At 41.6% G+C, this 13,172-nt stretch overlaps 1 protein-coding gene across 1 annotated transcript; it reads right to left on the bottom strand.

Moving 5' to 3' along the window:
- Positions 1-3,314: 3,314 nt before the first annotated feature.
- Positions 3,315-9,762, bottom strand: lox (lysyl oxidase). The gene is made up of 6 exons (XM_088008475.1): positions 9,125-9,762; positions 7,579-7,687; positions 6,533-6,664; positions 5,703-5,859; positions 3,774-3,869; positions 3,315-3,656 (listed from the first exon to the last, which is right to left on the bottom strand). Exons 1-6 carry the CDS (start codon positions 9,636-9,638, stop codon positions 3,537-3,539), a joined length of 1,128 nt encoding a protein of 375 aa, XP_087864601.1. The 5' UTR covers positions 9,639-9,762; the 3' UTR covers positions 3,315-3,536.
- Positions 9,763-13,172: the final 3,410 nt, after the last annotated feature.

The following is a 13,172-nucleotide window of genomic DNA, read 5'->3' as shown; positions in this document are numbered from 1 at the left end:
CAATTTGTGCTTGCAGGACGTTTCTAATCTGAAGCTGTGCAGAGCCGAAACGTTACAGCCAAACTAAATAACCCAAATTATTGCTGCTCATTTTTGTCACAGAAAAAAAAAACAAGGTTAATTTTTCAAAGTCATTTTTTCACCCTTTTATTCTTTTATTTCTAAGTCTCACAATTTCAAGCTTAATATTTCGCTCCAAATTATAATATTTAGTTAAAAATTAGCAAGCTAATATTAACTTAGCTTGCTAAATTAATATCTAAGAAGTGACATATTAATTAGCAGGCAAAATTTAGTTTGAGCTAAATCACATATGTCAAACTCAAGGCCCGCGGGCCACATGTGCCCCCCCCAGCATTTTATAGGCTGATGATTGACTTAAAATAGGGTTTGAGCACGAATTGATTACAAACTACATCTCCCACAATGCATTCCGATTGTTACCAGCCAACATTGCGGCTTCTCGCCACTAGAGAGCAGCAGAGTCACCTCAAGCTGCTGATTGATTTTCCCAGCGAATAAAACTGAGACAAGCTAACATCAAAACGTCCAAGAAAAGAAAAATCAATTTACAAGTAAGACTGTGAATGAAGATGTGTGAGTTGGTGTCAGGGCGGCAGGTGGCGCTAGACTTTTGTTGTTATCCTTATCTTGACCGACAACATAAAAAAAAATCGGTCATGTACTATTTTTATCCGTGAAATTACAATCATATTAACATTGGATATTTAGTCGCATTTTATGCGGTTTAGTTAATATTCACCGTGAATCCAGATCCCATCACAGATTAAGCAGATACATGTATCTACATTTTTCTCCGTAGTGACAAAAACCACTGACTGAGGCCCCAATAACTTTTAATAAATTGAATTAAGCGACTTCACTTAAATTAGCATCACTTCACCCGCTGGGGTCTGAACAACTTCCTCCTGGTTCCCATCTGCAGAAAAATCTGCGCTAATTCATCAGTCAGTTGGATCTGTCTGATCCAAACAGATCAACTGAACTCTGAGTGTTTTACCCTGTCCGGTGTGGCTTTTACCAGGATTATTATTTATTTATTTATTTTTTGCGTGGTTTCGCTTCTTCGAAACGGACAGATGTTTCGTCTGCAGCTCCTCCAGAGCGCCGCTCTCCTGGGTAACGTGAACCCAGGAGGCTCCATTTGTTAAATCCGCTGGATGAGTTACTTCCAGCGGTTTTTAATTCTTCGCAGCGGCGGATGTTACAGTCTAATTAACTTCTGCGTCGTCATTTATTTCCTCAAGATAAACTACTGGCTCCTGAAATGGATTAATACAACCAGGGGCGCAGCTACATACTATTCAGGTGGATGCGAAAACATAAATGAACCATTTTTAATTTTGAAGTGTTGATTTTATTTTTGAACCCTTATTTATTTAGAAGTGTTGATTTTATTTTTGAACCCTTATTTTTTGTAAAGTGTTGATTTTATTTTTGAACCCTTATTTATTTTGAGGTGTTGATTGTCTGAAGGACCTTACACATGAATTGCCCCATGTGGGTTTGAACCGACAACCTCAGGATTACCAGCACGGTGCTCTAACCTGCTGAGCTAACTCACCTACCTTACAAACTGTTGAGTTTCCATGGATTTAAGAAGAACTTACATGGTCTTACCACAATGAAGATTTTTAATTTTCAAGTGCTGATTGTATTTCAGAGATATTTTTTTATTTTAATGTGTTAATTTTATTTTTGAACCATCTTTTATTTGTAAGTATTGATTTTATTTAATAGCCATTTAGCCAAGTCTCTGTAGAACCATTTGTCTCTGCTAATGACATCTTCAATACAATTTTTTAATCCCAGGCTTAGTTTATGGACTGTGATGTGAAATTAGGCACAAGTATAAGTCTGACAGTTTGTTCACCAAGTTACTGTGCTCTCTGAGAGGATCTGTAAGTATTTGACATTGTTCCATGCCCATCGTTGACATTAGTCTCTAACAAAATGTGGATCATCTACCAGGAACACTGCAAAGAGCCTGAGGTTCTATAGTGTAGTGGTTATCACGTTTGCTTTACATGCAAAAGGTCTCTGGTTCGAAACCAGACAGAAACAGATTTTGCATGTTCTATTCATCACAGGTGTTTACTAAAGGCCAACAAGGGTCTGTGGTGTCATGGTCTGTACTCTGAATCCAGGCATCTGAGTGCAAACCTCAGTTTAAATTTTCATGCGTTGCATCTCACATCTTCAACTTTGGAACCTCAAACTGAAACAAAGCAGAGAAGTTCATTTCCTGTAGCGTAGTGGTTATCATGTCTGCTTTACACGCAAAAGGTCTCTGGTTCGAAACCAGACAGAAATGGTTTTTGTAGGTTCTGCATCTCTTGGGGTGCAGTGAGACAACAAGAGCCTTCCTCTTTGGTGATGGTTCATTTGCCAATCGACTTCAATGTCGGCTTCTTTGAAATCGAAGCTACTTTACTTCAGTTACCAATTGGCAGTTCTATGGCGTAATAATATGTCAAACTCAAGGCCCACGGGCCACATGTGGCCCCCCAGCATTTTATAGGCCGATGATTGACGTAAAATAGGTTTTGAGCACAAATTGACTACAAACTACATTTCAACCAAAGGTTTGTAATGCGCTTCCTAACCAGACGCTCCAAAGCGTCCGGTCCATAACTCTTCAACTCGCTGTCAGCTCCCGGTCAGAAAGACGCATTTAGTTCAGAGACCATGAGATGATATTCAGAAAGTATTTTTTATTAATTGATTTCAGTTGCCTCTGAGACTAAATCTCTGTGTAAAGTCTATCATGTCTGCCCATGTGACCTGTTTTTATTATTTGTTTGCTTACCTTTAATCACTGATTTAAATATTGTAATTTTTAAACTGAGCAGTAATTTTACATCCATGGAAACTCAAATGTAATATTTAAAACTTTAATACATAAAATCAGTTATTTAACAATATGAGGTGTTTAATTTATTTTTAACATTGTATTTTATACATTTATGCTGGGGCTGCCCAAGCCTAGTTTTCCAGAGCTACCATCTGCAGTTTTAGATGGTTCCTTCTCTAACACACCTGGACCATTGACTCATTATAAGCCTCTACAGACCTGAATGAGGGAAGTCAACCTTTTGTCTGGGGTGTTTTATCAGGGATGCACTCCTGATCTGTACCGTCAATGAGGCCCGTTGAGGGGGGCCAATATGCTGAAGTGGCCCTCGGTGAAATTGAGTTTGACACCCCTGAGCTAAATATTTAGCTCCAAACTAAATCTTTAATTATCAAGTTAAATATTTAGTTTGATCTATAAATGAACGAATAACATGGTGAAAATAGGACTTTGAAAAATTTACTCCAATTTTTTAAAATCTTAAAACAGGATAAATAACCCAAATTATTGCTGCTCATTTTTGACAGTGTAACTGTTTTCCCCATATGAAGCCTCAGGCCGAGGGATTCCAGAGACGTTTGTGAAGCAGATTCCAGTATTTTGGTCTGGGTTCAGACCCAGATCATCCCTAACGCTGCAGGTTCCCCTCTGCCCGAGTGTTTTACCCCGTCAGGCTGCATCCAGAGATGTGCGCCGCGTTGCCCGTGTAGTCAACGTTACAGCGAGCCACGTTGTTGTTGAAGTTGGACTCTGGGACCTGCTGCCTGGGATTCACTGTCACCTGCAGGAGGACAGGAAGGCTAACAGGTTTATAGTCTGGACATGAGACATTTCACAGGTTGGACCCTAATCTCTACTGTAACACCTGAACAGAGATGAAGAGAGGAGGGATTTTCACCTTCAGGATGTATTTTCCAGGCGAGACGTCGGTGATGTCGATCCACTGGCAGTCGATGTCGGCGCTGTAGGTGTCGTAACATCCGGGACTCAAACCCTGAACAGCAGCAAAAACAACTTCTTTAGATTTTAATACGTTAAACTATTTTTACGTTATGTCTTTACTCACAGTTTGAGCAGGTGAATCTTATTTTGGGAAAGTGACTCTTCTACTTCCATTTTGCTGCCTTTAGAGGGCGCCACAGTGTAACACAGCCATCACATCCATGAACTTTGACCTGTCTGGTGATGACTCTGTCTTGCTTTAACTATGCTTCATTCCTCCACCTTTACAGACCGTTGGGTACTGCTAACTAGCTAGCTAGCTAGCCCTAAAGCGCTACAGCAACGCAGCATTTAGTGGAAGCTAATGCTAAAGCGCTAACTTCAAACCCTGCAACACCAACTCAATTTTAAAATAAATGTATAATTTACATGTTCAGTAATTGTCATTGTGTCTGTATCTTGTTCTCTACTGTCTGTTTTATTTGTTCCTGAATGTTTCTTGTTTATAATAATGTTGCTGGGAAACAAAAGAAAATAAATGTGAAGAATCAGACGTTGAGCAGGTGTGTGTACCTGTGTGTGTGTACCTGTGTGTGTGTACCTGTGTGTGTGTACCTGTGTGTGTGTACCTGGGTGTGTGTGTACCTGTGTGTGTGTACCTGTGTGTGTGTACCTGTGTGTGTACCTGTGTGTGTGTACCTGTGTGTGTACCTGTGTGTGTGTGTATCTGTGTGTGTGTGTATCTGTGTGTGTGTGTGTACCTGGGTGTGTGTGTACCTGGGTGTGTGTACCTGGGTGTGTGTGTACCTGTGTGTGTGTATCTGGGTGTGTGTACCTGTGTGTGTGTGTACCTGTGTGTGTACCTGTGTGTGTGTATACCTGTGTGTGTGTACCTGTGTGTGTGTACCTGTGTGTGTGTGTGTGTACCTGGGTGTGTGTACCTGTGTGTGTGTGTACCTGTGTGTGTGTACCTGTGTGTGTGTACCTGTGTGTGTGTACCTGTGTGTGTGTGTACCTGTGTGTGTACCTGGGTGTGTGTACCTGGGTGTGTGTACCTGGGTGTGTGTACCTGTGTGTGTGTACCTGGGTGTGTGTGTACCTGTGTGTGTGTACCTGTGTGTGTGTACCTGTGTGTGTACGTGTGTGTGTACCTGTGTGTGTGTATCTGTGTGTGTGTGTATCTGTGTGTGTGTGTGTACCTGGGTGTGTGTGTACCTGGGTGTGTGTACCTGGGTGTGTGTGTACCTGTGTGTGTGTATCTGGGTGTGTGTACCTGTGTGTGTGTGTACCTGTGTGTGTGTGTACCTGTGTGTGTGTACCTGTGTGTGTGTGTACCTGTGTGTGTGTACCTGTGTGTGTGTGTACCTGGGTGTGTGTACCTGTGTGTGTGTACCTGTGTGTGTGTGTACCTGTGTGTGTACCTGGGTGTGTGTACCTGGGTGTGTGTACCTGGGTGTGTGTACCTGTGTGTGTGTACCTGTGTGTGTGTATCTGTGTGTGTGTACCTGGGTGTGTGTACCTGTGTGTGTGTATCTGTGTGTGTGTACCTGGGTGTGTGTACCTGTGTGTGTGTACCTGTGTGTGTGTACCTGGGTGTGTGTGTACCTGTGTGTGTGTACCTGTGTGTGTGTACCTGTGTGTGTGTACCTGTGTGTGTGTACCTGTGTGTGTGTACCTGGGTGTGTGTACCTGGGTGTGTGTACCTGTGTGTGTGTACCTGTGGGTGTGTACCTGGGTGTGTGTACCTGTGTGTGTGTACCTGGGTGTGTGTACCTGGGTGTGTGTACCTGGGTGTGTGTGTACCTGTGTGTGTGTACCTGTGTGTGTGTACCTGGGTGTGTGTACCTGTGTGTGTGTACCTGTGTGTGTACCTGTGTGTGTGTACCTGTGTGTGTGAGGTGCAGGCGTAGCGGCGGTAGTATCCCGGGTCGCAGGACGTGTCCTCCAGGCAGAAACTGGCCTTGTGGCCCTCGGCCACGTGGCTGTAGGTCCGAGCGTCCAGCAGCTCGTACAGGCTGAACTCATCCATGCTGTGAAAGTGGCTGAACACACGGCAGGTCAATATAAGAATAAAAATTCATTCAAATATTCCAGAAAGATGATCAACCTTACTGACAAACTCTGTAAAAATAGATCCTGTAAAATGTCTTTTTAGTCACTTCTGGAGTTCCTCAGGGGTCAGAGTTCAGATTTTACTTTTTACATTTTTGGATCATGTTTTATATTTCAGATTATTTAAAATCCCTCACATGAATCTGAGCTGTAGAAGAAAAGCTAATTCAATGTCAGACATATTCTAATTCATCTAGCAATGATAAAATGTTTCTAGTTTTATGATTAACAGATTATTTGATTATTTTCTGTTCCTTGTTGTTTTATTTAAATATTTAGGAATATGTTCAACTCTTGGTTTTAGTTGTGCTCTAAATGTGATTAAATTGAGTAATTTCAGAGTATTTATTTTACTACCTAGTGATTAGAACAAAGTTTTAAACCAAAGTGATGTTAGCAATGAGGCTAAAAATCCTTCTTTGTATATTTTTGCATTAATCTACTCAGATGTTCCTCAGTTATATGATGGAATATAACATTATTTTCACATTAATGGAAGAATTTCAGAATAATAGCTCATAGCTTGTAGTTTGTCGGGTTTGTTTTTACCTCCAGCCTCCATAAAATCAGCTCTAAAGTGGAAATCTGTAATGATCTGCGTACTTGTGACAGCTGTGCCACTCCCAGGCGTATCGGGGTCTGCTGGGCAGGAAGTCGGCCGTCCCCTGATTCTTCACCCTCTGAGTGAACCGCAGCAAAACTCTGGTGTCGTAATCCGCAGAAGAGCGAGACGAGCTGGAAAACAGAGGAGATGATCCGAGTCGAACGAACAAATTCACAACCTTTAAAAACATAAAGGATAAAAAAAATCTAATTTTCAGTTTTATTGTCTTGACTTTTCTTTGGTGGAAACATAAATTTGGCTCAGATGGATCAGCAGCCAGTCCTTTGTGATGCTGTAGCTCATATTAAAGCAGAAGAAGAAGAGAAGACGCTTCCAACTGGTTTATATTTATATATTTATGGCACTGATTGTCGTTTTCTGGCTGATCTTTAAAAAGTCTGACCTGCTGATTCTGAGTTTGGCTGGTTTTGTCTGAAAAGTCTCAAAGTTGTTAACATTGAGGTGAATATTGTGGCCTGAATGTGTCAGTCATCCCTTTATCACAGCAGAGCAAAAACAAACTGATTTTCAGGCTTTTGCAGAACATCAGCTGATCTCTGATCTAATTGTTCCTGATTTATGAACCAGCTGATATTTTACAGATCTGCAGCAGTTTGCAGCGAAGCTTGAAGGATCTGAGCTTCCTGAAGCAGAACCGTCTGCTCTGTGCTTCATTAGTTTTCATTACAGATGTGAGCAAAACGTTGTCAATATTCTGCTACTGTCAATTGAATTGTTGTGTTTCCACTAAGAAACACAAATAAAATCAAACCTAAATGAGTTTGTTCACATAATAAGTCATAGAAAAAGCCACACCTTCATCGCCATTAATCTCCTTTGTTTCATTAACATTCAAGTTGAGGTGATTGTGTCCAAACCAAAGCGTCCAGCAGATCTCTGGACTCATTCTGGACTTGGTTCAGGAAACAAACAGAACCAAAGTCCAAAAGCAGGTTGGGAAATTCAAACTGAGTTCAAAAGAACTTCAACTCCTTCCATATCTTCACTAATAAACTCTGCATGACTGAGGAAGAGGAAGCCTTACGATGCGAGGCAGTTCTCCTCAGCGGCGCAGCGCAGGTTGTACATGGGCGACCTCTGGACGTACGAGGCGATCTGGATGTAATACGGATCCGGAACCAGATCCGGGAGACCTGCAGCCAGGAGGAAGCAGTGAGGAAAAACTTTCTTTAAGATCATTTTAAAATATCTGAGCAACAAACACAGAAACGTTTAAACGGCTTCAGTCAGAAAGAGAAGACGACTGAAGGAAAGTTGATTCTTCTGTTAACTTTAAAGCCTCTTGTGAGGGTTGCTGTGGTGGCGCAGGGGCAAAGCACAACCCACCTATTGAGGCCTTAGTCCTCATGCTGGTGGTCACAGGCTTGATTCCCAGCCTGGTGACATTTGCCACATGTCTTCCCCGTCTCTCATAACCTTCTTTCCTGTCAAACTACCTTCAAATAAAGGCCACTAGAGCCAACAAAACCTTAAAAAAAGCCTCTTGTGATGACAGGAAACAAGTTTATATTAAACTGATTTAAATGGAATCAGACATGATTTAGAAGAAGCTGCAGCCTCTCAGTTCCTTCTAGTGTTAAAATTAAAATCAATCTCCAAATTCAAATCTTACAGATTTGAAAGAACATGCAATCTTTCTTTCTTTCTTTCTGTCTTTCTTTCTTTCTTCAGTTCCACCTTCTCTGCTGTTCTGGTTCTGGTTCTACAGACTGGGTTGGAAAGATTGCAATAACAGCTCTATAACCAACAGGGGGCGCTGTAAATCCCTTTTGAGTGAAAATAAAGAAAAGTTCAATATTTCATTATAAATTATACAAGTTAAAGCTTAAAATATGTCATTTAGAAAATGTATCTCTTCTTCTGCAGTCAGAGAAGAACCAGAGGAACAACTGGAGCATTTAATGTTTAAAGTGTTTGATATGAATGCAAATATATTTATTTCTGAGATTTATTAACCAAAATCAGAAGGATTGGTTATTCATGTTTACACAAACTCAGCGGGTTTGATTCACTTTTCAGACACAAAATTACATTAAAATTATTTTCAGAGACAGAATAATTAGATTTGTTGGTTGAACAAAATAAAGTCAAATTGTTGCATTCTTATTAGGATGGATTTTCTCTCACCATCAGATCTGCTGCTCTGATTCCAGCTCAGAAACTCATTTAAACAGTAACAGCCATCACTCACATCACTAATATTTGCTCGTTTTTTAAATGTTATCTGTTTTCAGCTCCTCTCTTATTATTTTTGATGCCGTTGTAACGGTTCGGTTCTGTTCAGTAAAAGATGCTGATGAGGATAAATCTGTTTTCCTGCAGAGATCAGGAGGTGCAGAATGAAGTCAAACATCTGTCTGTCTTTAGCTTGGAGCTGATTGGGGGCCTGAGCTGCAGTAATGAGTCAATAAAAGCAGGAATTTAATCACCAGGATTTTCATGAGAGAAAGATAAAAACCACAGAAGACAGAAACTTATTACTGAACATGAACCAGTCTGACTCCCGTTTTCATTAATTAAACAAAACCAAACTCAAAATAGCAGCTGGAAAAGCTCGGCGTTGCTCTGACCGTTCTGGTGGTACCGGGTTCCGTATCCGGGCCGGGGCTGGGTCTGGGGTCTGGGTCTGTGGTACGTGTCAAAGTAGTTGTAGTAGGGGTCGTAGCTGTGGCGCTTGTAGGGGTTGTAGGGGTCATCTCCGACCATCGTGTCCTCCCTGTTGGCCGGGGCAGAGCCGGCCTGAGGCTGCTGGCGCGCCATGGCGCGGAGCTGCGCGGAGCTGCTGGCGGCGGGGACCCGCGGCGCCCCCCGGGGCGCAGCGCCCGCCGCCGTGTCGTTGGCGCTGCTGAGGACCAGGACCGGGTCGCTGCGGCGCGGGGAGCCGCTCTGCCGCCTCCCGGTGGGTCTGTACTGGGCCCCGCGGCTCAGGATGCTGAAGACCTGCCCGTTGTGTTGCCATGTCAACCCCCTCCGGAGCGCATCAGACTCAGCAGCTTCCTGAGCGCAAACTGCCTCCAGAAAGCAGCAGAGGAAGCAAACATGCGCAAAGGACAGCGCCAGGCGTGCAAAAGAGCGCAGCTTCATGGTTCAATAAATTAGGAGCCGCTGCTTTCCGCTCAGCTGCAGATCTGAGGAGGTTTGGAGCTCAGCTGCTCCGACCTCTGATGGAGGGAGGAGTGAGAGAGGAAGAGCTTCTCCACCTCCAGCAGGATCCTGACTTACAGGAGGGTTTAACTCTTCACGGATCGCTTCACACTGAAACTGTAAAGATCAACCTGGAGCTCGTTTTAACTTCAAATAAACACAAACAAACAAAAGTTTATTTTTTGTATTCTTCAAATACATCTATTAATCCTGCTAATTGGACCTGTTGGACGTGTTTAGTTGGATTCTTAAATGTTTGGAAAGTTGAGTTTAGTTGTAAACAAGCTGTGGTCTGACTCTGTCCTGAGATTCTTTCATAATGATGCTGCTGCTGCTGCTGCTTGGTGCTGCAGGCGTCACACAATTGCAGCTCTGCTGCAGCCAAACCAAAGTGCAGCAGCTGCAGCTCGAAGCTGCAAGGGAGGAATAAACTGCAACATTTTATCTGGAATAATCAATCACTGCCAAAGATTTTCTCAAATTATTTTTCATAATCACAAAACCAAACATGAATCACTCAGTAAAACCATCTGGAGTTTTTCCAGAGTTTTCAGCTTGTTGAGATGATTTGAGTTAAAATCAGAGTTTTGATCCATTTTCCACAGTGAGGTGTGAAACTCAGCCTGTTTGTCTAATTACAGCATCTCTCTGGTCAGAACTGAGGCTGAAATTATTCTGAGGTTTCACTTCTGACTCGACGTCGCTTCAACCTGAAAACTTCTCCACCGAGTCGTTTTCAGGTTATTATTCACAGAACCGGTGGCATCCAGAGCAGCACAGTGATGGAGAGACTTTGTTATTTTGTCGAGTGACGACCAGGAATGTCTGAGATGTTTGGAGACAGAACAACTGAAAGTGGGTTTAGTGACGAACGAGAAGGAAAATTATGCTTTTTTTCTTTTTTACAGAAAAACTATAAAAATTGTAAGAAATTGAATAAAAATGTATAAAACATTTTATTTGTATTTACACCTCTTGAAGTTTTTGAAGAAAACAGAAAAACATGAATGATTTTCCTTCCACTTCTCAGCTCTGCTCTACTTTGTGTTGGTTTATGACAGAAATCCCATAAAATGTTAAATTCTGCCCTGTATGACAAAATGGAAAAAAAGTCAAAAGTTTTGACTCTTCACTATAAAAATACAAAATCTTACCAAATATTTTTGTCTCGTTTTTAGTGCAAAAAACTTGGCATCAGACAAAACTAACACAATAAAGATCAATAATTCCTTAATATTGATGAAAAAATACTGACATTATTTCACTTGAATTATGAAAAATATCTTGTTAGAGAACTAACAAGCAGAACTGCAGAACTGCAGAACTAACATTTCTTTAACCAATAGGGGAATGTTTACTTAAAACTTTATATCTTGCTGAAAAGTTACTTTGTTGTAGTTTTATTTCAAGATATTTACCTGAGAAACTCGTCTAAAAATACATTTAGTGTTTCTGCAGCGTCTGAAACTAAACCTGCCGTCTTTGTTCTACAGCTGATGTGTTCAAACAAAATGCTTTTGTTTGGTTTTACTGGTAAAGGACGTCTTGTCTCCTGCTGGGAGCTCAGGATGCTTTAAAACAGCTGAAAACGAGGCTCTGCCAGCTGAGACGTTTCCTCTGCAGAGCGCCGTAAAACACACAACCTGCCACCCAGACAGACGAACACTTTCCTTTTCTACCACGTTCAGCTGCAGGTTTCATTGATGTTCTGTGATCCTGTGTGAGGTCATGCAGTGATGTGCTGAAGGCAGAGGTTGATTCTACAAGCTGAATTCATGAGGTTCTCCTGGTGCATCTGGGAACAAGAGCTGCTGTTTACATTCAGCAACACATTTCCTCCACCTGAGAAGAAATAAAGCTTCTTCTGTAACTTTGAGTTTTCCAGTTATTACTGAAGTCAAAAGTCTGAAACTTTCATTTAGAAACATCAGTGCAGATGGATAATCCATAATCCATAATCCATACCTGAATCAGTGGATGTTCTGCATAATCCAGGCTGAACCAGTTTGGTGATGAACAGCTGAGTTGGTGACCAAGTCGAGGTTTGATGAGGACGGATTCAGGTGAGTGAAAAACCTCAAACCTAAAATCTTTATTCTGTTTCTGCTGCTGAGCTGAAATTATGATTTCATGTTGATTAAAATATGCATGAAAGCTCCTGCACCAAACCTCCATATGCAAACATCAGGTCCTCACAGCTGGGTCAAAGGTCAGCACACACAGAGAGAGGTGTGTGTCTCTGTTGATAGTCGGGTTTAGGCCTGAATGAATCAGGGTGTAACACAAGTTGTATATTAAATCTGAAGCCGATAACTAAAAGAAGTTAAAGTTAATATCTCCATTATTTATTTTCCACTGGCTCAGGACTTTACAACACAAACTTCAGGCTTTCTGAGGCCAAAACAATAAACTAAAGTAAACCTTTTATCCTTTTATCCACTGATGAGGAGGAAGTGGTTCCAGGTGTGGCAGCAGGTCTGCAAACACAGGAGCACAGATGGATCTCTATGGCGACCCCTAGAGGTCAGAGGACGTAATAGGTCCGATTCTTTACCCTGAGCAGGCCTGGAGGACCTTTCTTCTTCTTCTTCTTCTTCTTGTTTACCATCACTGCTTTGCCTTAATTATATTTAATAGTGCATAAAATGATATTTGTTTCTGCAAAAGCAAATAAAGTTCATGTGTTCTCCTTTCACTTTGTTTCTATTTTACAAATATCACTAAAATATTATTAATGCAAATTTATACCAAACAACTGCATGAGGATTTGATGTTTATACTTTGATATTATACATTTAATATCAAGGATTGTTATTAAACGGCTCATTGTGAAAGAAGATCATAACAGGCAGAACTGATGAGACTGAAATCATCTAATGATTTTGTGCCCAAAATGTGATGAACATGTTTTGCAGCCCACAGAGTTAAATAACCTGTTCAGGTCACCTTTGATAGAAATCATTCAACTTTTTACTGTAAACTTCGCCCACACATGCCAGATTTCTCTAAATGAATAAAAACTATATGGCTTGTTTTCAGAAATGTTCAGAATCGTTTGAACGGCTCTTTGAAATGAATGAATCCTGAGGACTGGGCTCCGTTCACAGAGCCTGTAGTCCCATCATTTCATACGTTTAGTCGCCACCAGAGTCAGTCAGGAATCCAGCAGTAACTCAAAATTAAACGTGTGTGAACTTAGATACCAAACAGGCAACACAGTAAAATCAGACAAGCTGAAATGTGGGTCAGTCCATGTTGCTGGACTGAAGCATCCTGATCCTCCCTGCTGTCATTTTGACTCAGGGCTGGTTAGTTTCCTCTTCCTCTTCCTGTTCTCTCATCCCTCCTGTAACAGCAGCAGTTTCTGCAAACTCTCAGCTGCTTCGCCTGCATAGAAGTCGTTCTGTCAGGAGTCGGATCCTGGAAAACCTTTAAAACAGCTGAAGAGCCGGGCAACCTGACACGACAGAACCA

This window comes from Poecilia mexicana, unplaced genomic scaffold (assembly GCF_051168715.1).
Source record: "Poecilia mexicana isolate PSO_F unplaced genomic scaffold, ASM5116871v1 scaffold_9, whole genome shotgun sequence".
Classification (NCBI taxonomy): Eukaryota; Metazoa; Chordata; class Actinopteri; order Cyprinodontiformes; family Poeciliidae; genus Poecilia; species Poecilia mexicana.
This window is presented reverse-complemented; position numbering and strand designations above follow the sequence as displayed.